The sequence below is a fragment of the Borostomias antarcticus genome (assembly GCF_949987555.1).
Source record: "Borostomias antarcticus genome assembly, chromosome: 16".
Classification (NCBI taxonomy): domain Eukaryota; kingdom Metazoa; phylum Chordata; class Actinopteri; order Stomiiformes; family Stomiidae; genus Borostomias; species Borostomias antarcticus.
The window spans coordinates 18492950-18504347 of record NC_140249.1 but is presented as its reverse complement, the minus strand read 5'-3'; the positions used below and the strand labels follow the sequence as shown (position 1 = coordinate 18504347).

The 11398-nt window shown below is 43.3% G+C and overlaps 2 protein-coding genes across 2 annotated transcripts; one reads left to right on the top strand and one right to left on the bottom strand.

The window, feature by feature from the left end:
• Window positions 1-2507: 2507 nt before the first annotated feature.
• Window positions 2508-6992, top strand: hsd17b2 (hydroxysteroid (17-beta) dehydrogenase 2; the record flags this gene model as incomplete). The annotated part of the gene is made up of 5 exons (XM_084451352.1): window positions 2508-2712; window positions 5105-5344; window positions 5860-6045; window positions 6344-6481; window positions 6652-6992. 5 exons carry the CDS (start codon window positions 2508-2510, stop codon window positions 6990-6992), a joined length of 1110 nt encoding a protein of 369 aa, XP_084307478.1.
• Window positions 6993-7731: 739 nt separating this feature from the next.
• On the bottom strand, window positions 7732-9698 carry mphosph6 (M-phase phosphoprotein 6). Its single transcript, XM_084450714.1, has 5 exons — window positions 9523-9698; window positions 9135-9247; window positions 8928-9018; window positions 8723-8829; window positions 7732-8130 (listed from the first exon to the last, which is right to left on the bottom strand). The coding sequence occupies exons 1-5, from the start codon at window positions 9565-9567 to the stop codon at window positions 7992-7994; spliced, it is 495 nt and encodes a 164-aa protein (XP_084306840.1). The 5' UTR covers window positions 9568-9698; the 3' UTR covers window positions 7732-7991.
• Window positions 9699-11398: the final 1700 nt, after the last annotated feature.

The following is an 11398-nucleotide window of genomic DNA, read 5'->3' as shown; positions in this document are numbered from 1 at the left end:
CAATAGCAAATTTGTTCCCCATGAGGAATGACACATGCATCCCAGGTTTCATACATTTTCATCCAACTGAGTGGAAATGCCAGCCTTGTTCGCTAAATTTCTGGCCTGTCAATTTTCTGCAATTGTGGTCCAGGACATCAAGACTTATTGAAGGATTTACAGGAAAAATAACAATACTGACAATGGCCTGGTTTCTCGAACGAGTTAAGAAGCACTCCACTTCCTTTTTGTTTTTGATATCCTATGTTATGGGTAATAATGCATTTTGAGAATTCTACACTGCCATAAGAGAATGGTATAAAGAAATATTTTCAGGTGCATCTTATTCATATATACAGTAGTAAGGCCTACAGAACTAAAAGGTAAAATACCTTAGCCTTTATACTATGCAGTTGCATTTCACAGCAGGAATATTGAGGCAATATTTGTTAAGAAATGTACAAATAAATGAAGGGTTCAAACAAGGAATCTAATCATTATTACAAACTCAAGATCAAGATTCTTTAATTCGTCACATGTAATGTACAGCGTAGTCACAGTGACATGTTGCTACCAGCTCCAGGATGTGCTCATTACAGATAAACTACAATATACAAATCCTTACATTTACAGTCGTTTTGCAGACACTTTTATCCAAAGCAACTTACACTAATTACATTTAACGTAGGAAGTCAGTGTACTACTCACCAGAACTCACAAGTGTAAATCCGTTCTAAACGAGTGGCTAAGGGTGTTACTTTCCTGCTTTGGCCCAAAGTCCTCCAGCATCTCATTTGTCTTGCTGACATTAAGATGGAGGTTGTTATCCTGACACCACTGAGTCAGGAGTTTCCTCTCCTCCAGGTAGGCCTTCTCATCATTATTGGAGATCAGGTTTCCCAGAAGCTTCTTTCGTTAAGAGGCTCTTGGGCCATTCATTTAGAGCGTTCTGATTGGTCAACTGGTCTGGGCAAGCTCTCTGATTGGTCAACTGAATGGGCTAAAGAGCCTCTTAACGAAAGAAGCTTCTGGGAAACCCAGGCCTATCACTGCTGTGTCGTTGGCAAACCGAACAATGGAATTGGAGTCAAAGGCGGCTGCACAGTTGTTTGTGTACAGGGAGTCCAGAAGCGGGGACAGGACACAGCCCTGGGGCTCCTGTGTTGAGGGTGAGGGAGGATGAGGTGTGGTTGCCTACCCACACCACTTGGGGTCTATCCAATAGGAAGTCCAGGATGCATTTACAGAAGGCACTGCTTAGCCCCAGGACCCTGAGGTATGTGTCGAGCCTGGGTGGCGTTTGTGTTGAAAGCTGAACTGTAGTCAATGAATATCGGTTTCTCCGGCGAGGGCACAGCGTAAACGAAGTGTGGAGATAGGTCTGGCTATGTGAGACTACACATAACCTGACATGTTCCCCTTTCTCTTGTCTAGGTGGGTTAGGGTAGTGTGCAGACCTGCAAACTTGTCACCTTTTGGCTACAGTCACCTTTTTTATGTTAACCATGGTAGTTTCAGTGAATCAGTGAGGGTTTAAGTTTTGTATGTCGTCACCTTTTTCACTACTCCAGAGTTTGCAGCTCTGAGTGTGGAGGATGTGGGCAATCACATCCTCTGTGGATCTGTTGGGTCTATATGCGAACTGTAGGGGCTCTAGTCTGCTGGGCAGTGAGGAGCAGATGTGGTCCTTGACCAGCTTCTCGAAGCACTTCATCACAACAGAGGTGAGAGCTACTGGGCGGTAGTCATTGAGGCAGGCTGGTCTTCCTGGTGTTCACTTGTTTAAAAACCCTTCTGACGTCATGTTTAGAGAGAATAAGTGCTCTCCACCTCCGCCTCAGGTGCAAATGTCATATACAGTATCATACTGTAATTCATATGATATTCTTATTGTGTGATGTTGTCTGTGTATTGTGATGTTGTCCGCACACTGATGTTGTATGTTGTCCAGCGCACTCAAGTTGAGGCTAATTTAATTTCGTTGTACCTTGGCACAATGACAATAAAGACATTCTATTCTATTCTATTCTATATGATATATACTGATGTATCTGCTGTTATTGTCACCCTCTACACTGACTAGGTCAGCTCACTGTTAGTGTTGACAGAAAAGCGGTGGATTGGCTGGCAGACACCTGTTGATGATAAGCACATACCAGTATTGTTTTTTTGAAGGATGCCAAAACACATATCATTAAGAGATCATTTTTCTCTGCGTGTCTGGGACTGACACACAGAACAGGTTCCAGACGTGCCTGTTTCCACATGTACAAAACCCTGGCATTGATTGGTGGCTGATACTGAACAAGCGTCAGGCAAAGAACTTGTTGTACAGTTTTGCAGATACACTTGATATGCACGTCAGTGAGCCAAGGGGACATACAACAAAAGACGATGGATGGTGATAGCTTGTTGTTAGTGTAAGGAGGCCTGTGGTGTTTGAGGGAAGAATGGAGAACTCCGACACTGGATTCTGGTATTTCTTCTCACTTTATTCATTGTTGTTGTCAGCTGTACACATTGGAGCAATGGTGTGTAAGATGAGAAATTTCCATGATAGGGAATGCTACTGGGCCCTGGCCCTCCTGGCTTTAGGGGGACTTCTATGCTTTTTGTCCTTTCCGGGCTACTGTGGTCTTCTGGTTCTGGTCATCGGTCTCTGGTGGAGCTATGTGGTCCTGGTTAGAGGAAAGAAGATGCTACCACTGCATGGGAGAGCTGTGCTGATTACAGGTAGGTGAAGTCAACACACATTGATACACACACACATAATTATCTACAGTGGACAAGTGCCGACAAGTGCCGACTGCAGCGTGTCATCCACTTTGTTAAGAGGGTGATTGGCTGTCAACCTGCCATCCCTCCAGGAACTGCACGTTTCCAGGGCCCTGAAGCGGGCAAGAGGAGTAGGGATTTAAGTGTTTTTTGCAAAATAGGAAATGATGGAAAATCTAAGAACAGGAAGTGAGGCAAATGTGTTAATCATGAGGAGGGGCACTCCCACCCTGGTTACAAACTCCTCTTTATTAGGAGGCTGCAGTCCATCAGGACCAAAACCTCTAGTCACAAAAAAACAGTTTCTTTCCGACTGCAACTGGCTTCATCAAGGCACGAGACCCCCACTGAAATAGTCTAGTTTGTACAATTTTGCAGATGGTATTGTATAGTGTATTATATAACTTTCTTATTGTATTTTGCACTCTCCTGTCTTGTTCTTGCACTATGTTTATTGCTTATTTTGTATATTTTGGTAGATTATAATGTATATTGCATCACTTCATTGTGCACTGTCCTGTCATCTTCTTCTTTCACTATGTTTAGTATTATTAGGGGGTAATCACCGAAGGTGCGATGGCACCCTATTGGTAGTTTTATTATTCTGCAATGGAAGTCTATGGCAGCACCTATGTAAAACCGACAAGTCAGTTGTTATGAAACTTTCTACAATGGTAGAGGGTCATGCCAAGTGGTTATGGCACCAATTTTACATCGAATAGCCAAAGGCAAACACATTTGCAGTGATGGGACCGAAACTGTGGAATAGGCCCCCTTTTAACATCGTCTGTCACCACTCTAGAGACATTTAGGGCCAAACTTAAAACCCACTTGTTTACTGCAAGTTGTGTTGTGTGTATGAGTGGCATACTGTACATGTCTTAGATTCCTTTTAGCGGTGTCTGTTTGATTGATTTGTTGTATATTTCTGATGCATCTTCTTCTTGTGAAACAGAACTTCAAGGAGGCCAAAATCGTCGAATCATCAATTTATTGAGCATGCCTAACAGGGTCAAATCTTCGGCAATACTACTTTCTTTCACGAGGCGGCCAGCTTATATGTCCTGGCTTCAGGCCAGGTCTCACATGACAAACAAATTTGCATACAAGGGATATAAACATGATCACAAACGGTCAACTGATGTTCTGACTGGTCAAGGTGTCAGCTGGTCTTTGCATCAGCTGAGCTCTTGCCCCCCTTCCTCAGACAATGGGGCTGCTTGGTCCTTCCTGGGATCATGTTACAACTGTAGGCTAACTGACTTCAAAGGTGTTATCTTTACTGACTCAGGGACAAAATAATGTTTACTTTAGGACAGAACATATGTTGTCACTAACCTGTTAAACTACTTATAATAACACAGTTCTACCTAACCCTAACCCAAGTTTATTCATTATTCTTAATAAATTGATTACTACATGAGAGTAATACAAATGTATTGATATAATATAGTATGGTACAGTATAAAAATATACTACAGATTGTCTGACTGTTATTGCTGTTTCCCTTTTGACATCTCTTTTGTTTTCCCCGGGCTGATGTAAAAATTGGATGATGGGGCATTACAAATAAAAATAACAACATACAATAGAAAGTGCAAACTTTGAACAGGCATACAGTATCTCATGCCTTGTTTGACCTAGGGTCATGACATTTTGCATACATACAGTATGCCACTCCTCACGATGAACATATTTGCCTCACTTCCAGTTCTTAGATTTACCACCATTTTGAATTTTGCAAAAAACATATATCCCTACTCCTCCTAGGATTTTTGAGCAAAAAAAAAGAATCTTGGTAGGCACAATCTCTAGACCAATGTCTACAACATTCTTACTGGGTTTGACCAAACACCAAACGGTTTGACCAAACACCACCAAACTGTGTAGCCTACACTTGTCAGCACAAATTAATGGAGGCCCCTCGATTATTGGCCAGATCAAACAAAATGGTGTCAACATTACCATCTATCATGCGTTCTCTATGGAGACTATCCAGGCTAATTTTTGAGAGAATGTGAGCTCGCAAGATCAGGATGGGACACAAAGACCTAGACGCCCTATTAGCACTTGATGCTTGGCCCCCGGTATTGCTGCTTACAGCTATATTTATTATTGCCATGCACCAACAGACAAAGGCAAATTTCAGGTGCAAGCCTACTGCTTGGCTAAATAAAAATCTGAATCTATGGTGTTGTTTGTAGGATACACTCACAATAATAATACAACATTGAAACAAATTAAATAATGAGTAATAGATATGGGTGCTCTTTACACCCAGAAGTAAATCCTAACCTATACAATGCAACGGTACACTGCAGTACACTTGATGTCATGTTTCCTTTCTCAGGCTGTGATACAGGTTTCGGCCACGCTCTAGCGAAGGTGCTGAGAGACGAGGGGGTGACAGTGTTTGCTGGCGTCTTGGATGAGAACAGCCCTGGTGCACTGGAACTGAGGGAGCAGGAGTCCAATGGGACGGCCCAGGTGGGGGCCAGAGGGTCACTGCAGGTCCTTCAACTGGACGTGACAAAGCGCGGGCAGATAGAACGAGCTCACCAACACATCTGCACTCAGGTTGGAGAAGCAGGTAAAGTGTTGTCTGCTCAGTGGAAAGATGCAGACGTTTTTATTTGAGAAATATACACAATAGCACAGTGGAGCACAGCGATTAGCATATCATTTCATATTTTATCTCAAGGCTGAAGTATAACGACATTGTCAACGCTCGTTCCCACATAGGAGTGACATAGAAACAACCCAGGGTACAATACTTGACGCTGATATCACCCTCCTGTCCTCTCAACATCTGCAGTGTCTCATATGTCTTCTGATTGACAGGGCTCTGGGGGATGGATGTCTTCTGATTGACAGGGCTCTGGGGGATGGATGTCTTCTGATTGACAGGGCTCTGGGGGATTGATGTCTTCTGATTGACAGGGCTCTGGGGGATTGATGTCTTCTGATTGACAGGTCTCTGGGGGATTGATGTCTTCTGATTGACAGGGTTCTGGGGGATGGATGTCTTCTGATTGACAGGCCTCTGGGAGATGGATGTCTACTGATTGACAGGTCTCTGGGGGATGGATGTGTTCTGATTGACAGGTCTCTGGGGGATGGTGAACAACGCAGGGCTGCTGGGTTGCGTGGCCGACAGTGAGATCTTACCGGTGACGTTGTACCGATCCTGTCTGGCTGTGAACTTCCTGGGGGCGGTGGAGATGTGTCAGGTCTTCCTGCCCCTGCTCCGCAGATCCAGAGGGAGGATAGTGAACGTTTGTAGTCTAGCAGGTAAGACCGATCTGGTTAGCCTCGTGAGAACGTCCTGATCTCGCAAGCTTAAGGGGCTTATTCAAGAGAGTGCAACATGACATTACATTCAAATAGTCGTTGTACTAAAGAGATTTATCCTGGGTGTGCAGACATTATCAATCATTTCAGCTTGATTGTTTTAATTCTTTCCACAACATTCTGGACTTTTCACCCTTCTGGACACACCCAGACATGGAATTCAGATGCTTATCCCTAAGTGGAGGTTTTGTTGACAACTGTCAAATCAGAGGTTTGTTTCGAGTGTCATATTTTTCAGGTGCCATACCCATTCCTGGGTTTGCTGCTTATGGGGCATCCAAGGGAGCCCTGGACATTTTCAGTGGGGTGATGAGACTAGAGCTGGCCAAGTGGGGTGTCAAAGTATCCACAGTTCAACCCACAGGCTTCAGAACAAGTATGTATGATTTGATGCCGTTTTTGGAGTGTAGGCCTGAAAGCTGGCAGTACACGTCTTGCTATGGCAAACAAATATTCGAAAATATTTTATATGCATTTTAACTAGTTATGGATTCATTTATTTTGGTTTATCAACAAACTCTGTTCCACTCATTTGAATCTTAACAGATATATTTGGTAGCAGTAAAGATCGGAGTCGATACCAAGAGGACATCCTGACCAGTCTCTCCCAAGATGCTAGGAAGGTCTATGGCGATGCTTACATTTCCTCTCTCCAGAACTGCTTCGTCAAGATGGTCGATAGGTCCTCCGAGGATCTGGGTCCCGTGATGGCTGACCTGTGCCACGCTCTCATGTCAGATGCCCCCAGATCCCTCTACACCCCAGGACAGTGTGCCTGGCTCTTCCCCTTCCTCTACCGCGTCTGCCCCATGCCGCTCTATGACATCATCATTACACGTGTGTTTCAGTTGAACAGCTGCACTCCGGACGGATTAAAGGAGAACTGAGCTTCAGTGTGTCCTCAGACTTGACATTAACTCTAATCAATATAATGCCGTATCTACTCCGGTCCACTGTGATGGGAGTCGGGGGATACTACTCTGGTCATTCCCATGAGAAATCTTCCTGGGAAAGCTTCCAAGATTGCTCTCTCTACAACTCATGTATTGTGTCCTATACCCACGTTCTCTGAATTCCATGAAGTGCACTTTCTTACAGATTTGAGGCATTCCTGAAAAATAGCAACTTGTATATATAAGCGTAAGCCAGTTTGAAATTTTGATGCAACAGCAAAGTATGCTTTTTAGAATTTTAGAATGAGTTATTCTCATCTTTTAATCAGCGTATCATTTGAAGTAATTGTAAAAGTTAATTATTTCATTAAGTTTCATGATCTTTTCTCGCCTGTTTTGTTAAACCAATGTGCGTCTTCCTATGCCAGTGTTTGATACACTTTAAAACTACAGTACATGTATAACTACTTGGAAAATCAACTTCTGTCTATTCTTAGGGACGTATATTTCTTCCATCTAGTTAACTGTCCACACACTTTACAAGAACCTTTATGAAATTATTCGAAAAGATGTCAAGTGTGCAGGTCAGGATAGCAGAGCACTGCTCAGAATATCAGGTGCAAGCATGAACAAGACAAACCTCCAAATGGGCTATGCATTTAATGAAACACTTGTCCATGGTACAAGTGGGTAATATTCTGTAAAAAATATCACATAACCCTGATAACATCTTTTAACAATAGGATGTATAACATCCATGAAACATTAGAATCTTGACTAAGCTGTCACACCTATTTGTTCATGGTTTGTGAAAATGTTGTATTGAAGTATGCTATTTTTGTATGCTTTGCTTTGTAACCAGGGCACAATTGAAAAGGAGTCTTTGGTCTCAATAGACTCCCCTGGTGAAATAAAGCTTCAATTAATAATAATAAATCATTAAAAGTTTTCACAAACATTGCATAATTGTACAGTCAAGCCACACAACTGATTTCAGTCCTGAGGTTTAAGAAAGGTCCTCTTTGTTTTAGTCTCAGTAACATTGTGGTTAGTGTCCTCCGGCTCTTCCATCACAGTCCTCTCACGCTTCTTAGCAAACCTCTTCTTCATGTTCGCTACCAGGCTTTCATATCTGCAAGGTGTAAGAAAACAAGCATATTTCAATGTACAGCCTACTGTATATACCGCCACTGTGAAGACTGAACTCATTGATTGTTGGTTTTTATAAAAGAGGGTAGGCAGTCCAACTTGTTTAGTACTTAGTGACTAGTGTTAATTTATCAAAGGGGAAACAGATTACAGACAAGGACATGGTAAGTGGTCTGCACTTATACAGCGCTTTTATCCAAAGTGCTTTACAATGGTCTCTCACACACACATTCACACACCAATGGCGGCAGTTGCTATGCAAGGTGCTAGCCTGCTAATTGGGAGAAATTTGGGGTTCATAGTCCTGCTCAAGGACAGGGGAAGCTGGGAATCGAGACGCCGACCCTGCAGTCATTGGACGACCCGCTCTACTTCTTCACAGTCGCCCCTGTACATCTGTACAGAATATACCCTGTGCCACACAGCCTAGCACCATGACACAGCACTGATGGACTCTGAAAACTGCAGCGTCCAGTGTACTCACATTGTGAAAGCCATGTTTTACAAAACCCACTCTCAGATGTAACATTAGAACTTATCGTCCAGTCAGTCTTTTAGCCCAGCAGACTCCATACCTTCTCGCCATTTCCTCATCTGTGACATCAGTCTCCATTCTGCTGATCTCCTCCTCATCCTCTTCCTCCTCCACCTCATTCTGAGTATTCATCAATACCATGAGTTTCTAAAGGGGACACAATATTTCACGAGTGAAAAGGTTATACCAAGTCAATAATTGTATTACCAATACATACACTATGTTGGAAATGTATAAATGAATACCTCAACTTCTGGGTTGAACCCCTTGAATGACATTCGTCCATACTTCAGGTCTTCACAAGGCACAAAACTCCTCTCCTCGATGATGTAGTTCCTAACCAGAGACAGGGAAGGGAGGACAGTGAGTCAGAATAAGTCAACAGCCCACTGTGGAGATTTTGAGGAGACCCAATACTATCAGGGTGGAGTAGACACTGTTAAAGTTCATACTCCTTTGCTTTGAGTTCTGGCAGGTCCAGATACCAGTGCTCATCACTGATGATCCTTCTCTCCTCCTCCTCCAGCTGCTTCCTGGTGTCTGCATCAAGCCCCCTCTGCATGAACTAAGAACAGAGTAGCAAACAGTAAGATCAAGTTACCAACCACTTGGACTAGGTAGGATTGTGTAGCTAGCTAGCTCGCCACCGAACTGGATATAGACGCACTTGATTGCATCTCAAAGTGTGAAACGGTTGGTTACTGGAGAGATAGCTACGTTAGCTAACGTTACATTTTAAGTAATGCTAACGTTAGCAGCTAACTGTACTGTAACTGGGCATGGCTTGTTCCTGCTAGATAGCCAGCCAGCTAACTTTAGGAATAACGTTGCTTTGCTTACCTTCATGCGCAAGAGGTTTTTGGAGAGTTTCGCGTCATTAGCCATTGCAGTTTGCCTTTCTTTCTTTCTAAAGTGTATTAATGTCTTGAAATATTGTACACAATCATCGGAGACTTAAATTAGAAAACCCTGCATGCCAGACTGACTCAAGGGTTATTTGTTGCCACGAGCTCACATTCACGCTGTTCTCTTAAAATTCAGACTCGAGCAATCAATCGTTCATATTTGCAGGTGGTCGGCAGCCAAGAGTAGTGGATCACAGATTGCATAAGATTGTAAGTGTCGGGTTTCTGTGGTTGACGCGGGGATAGGCTACAGAATGAGAAGTGCAATATTAATATAACTGAATGCAATTTAAATACAATGAAACACACAACCATAATAGATGTGACAGGCAGCTTGCATAGGCCTACACATTTGTAGACCAGTCTATTGCAATGAAAACCATGATGTAGGCCTATAATTCAATCTTAATCTCAAATGATGCAATGATTAATCAATACCATATGTTTGAAATTAATTTTCCTAAATGTGTATGCATTGTCTGTAATAAAATTCAGATTCTTTGTAGATAAATCATTACAGTTTTCTGCTTGCTCCTTTACAAGGAATTCTCCTTGGTCTATGCATGCACAAATAACAATAATAAACATAGTGCAAGAACAAGACTGTGCAAAATACAAACACACAAAACAATGTATCTACACAATACATCTACTATCAATCAAATTCGATAATTTAATCCCAAACTATAAATAGTACTCGGAAAGTTGACCTCAATCCGCCCATGAATGCATTTCATGGCTCTGTGCGCGCGCGCACGTGCGTGTTAGCAGGACATATCTGGTATTACTGCATTTGTTAGGTCGAGAGCTTTATGCCAGTACAAACCACGTGTCTCTGTGACCTTCCCACGTCAAGATTTGGCCATTTCAATCTCCACATTGACAATCAATGGGGGGGTATTTTTCATTCCTGAGCCTAAATCCAAAAAATTAATGGGGGTGAATGGGCGGCCGTGTTTGGGTGGCTCTCTAGCAGCCCCCTTTGATCACAGCCTACAGGGGCCGATTCAGTGCACACCGGGCTTGCTCCCGCACACCACAGTCCAAACCCTGTGTTTCTAGCACCCCCACACAGGAATCTGCCTTCGTTCAAAGATTTGTTTTCATTTATGGATCAACCCCATGATTTGGATCCGCTCCAAAATGTAATGGTTTCTAAGTTGGCCCATGCTACACCCCTCCACCAAGTTTCATGAAAATCGGTCAGGTAGTTTTTGCGTAATCCTGTGGGGAAATAAACGAGTGGAATGTCCCGCTTTAACTCGCTATGTTGAAACTACAGACCACGAATAAAGTTGCGCCGCAAAGAGTCACCACGATTCGCCCATAGGCAACGAAGAGGGTGCTTTTGGCCTTGCGGCAGGCAAACCATCTTGGCACAAGGCCACAACGTCAGAGCGGAGGAAACTGGTGGTCGAGGAGGAGACAGGAGTGATTTACGAGAAGTGGAAGCCAGCAAGATTAGCTTTATCATCAGAGTTAGATATGACGTGCTTCCATCACCAAAGATTCCCCATCAGATCAGTCTCACGCAAGGTCGCTATACTTGGCAGCACAATCAGGTCCTCAAGAGCCTGGCATCATCTCTAGAGAGCAAGGAGGAGGTGACTGACTCCTTTCCCCTGAGAGCAACAAATCCCCTGAAGGAAACAACTTTTGTCCGAGAAGGACGGAAAAGGCCCAAACATCATCCTATCAAGCCGGAAACAGGACACCTATGCAGAGCCTGAGACTGGAAGGTGGCAGTGGACATTGGCCAGCAGCTAATCTTTCCACCTGAGATGGCTTCCACCAACCTTAGACCAGATTTG

Coding starts and splice junctions, on each gene's coding strand:
- mphosph6 (XM_084450714.1), bottom strand. CDS start 9,567: ATGGCTAATGACGCGAAACTCTCCAAAAACCTCTTGCGCATGAAG. Junction 9,248..9,522: donor AAAACCTCTTGCGCATGAAG/GTAAGCAAAGCA, acceptor CTCTGTTCTTAG/TTCATGCAGAGGGGGCTTGA. Junction 9,019..9,134: donor CCAGAACTCAAAGCAAAGGA/GTATGAACTTTA, acceptor GTCTCTGGTTAG/GAACTACATCATCGAGGAGA.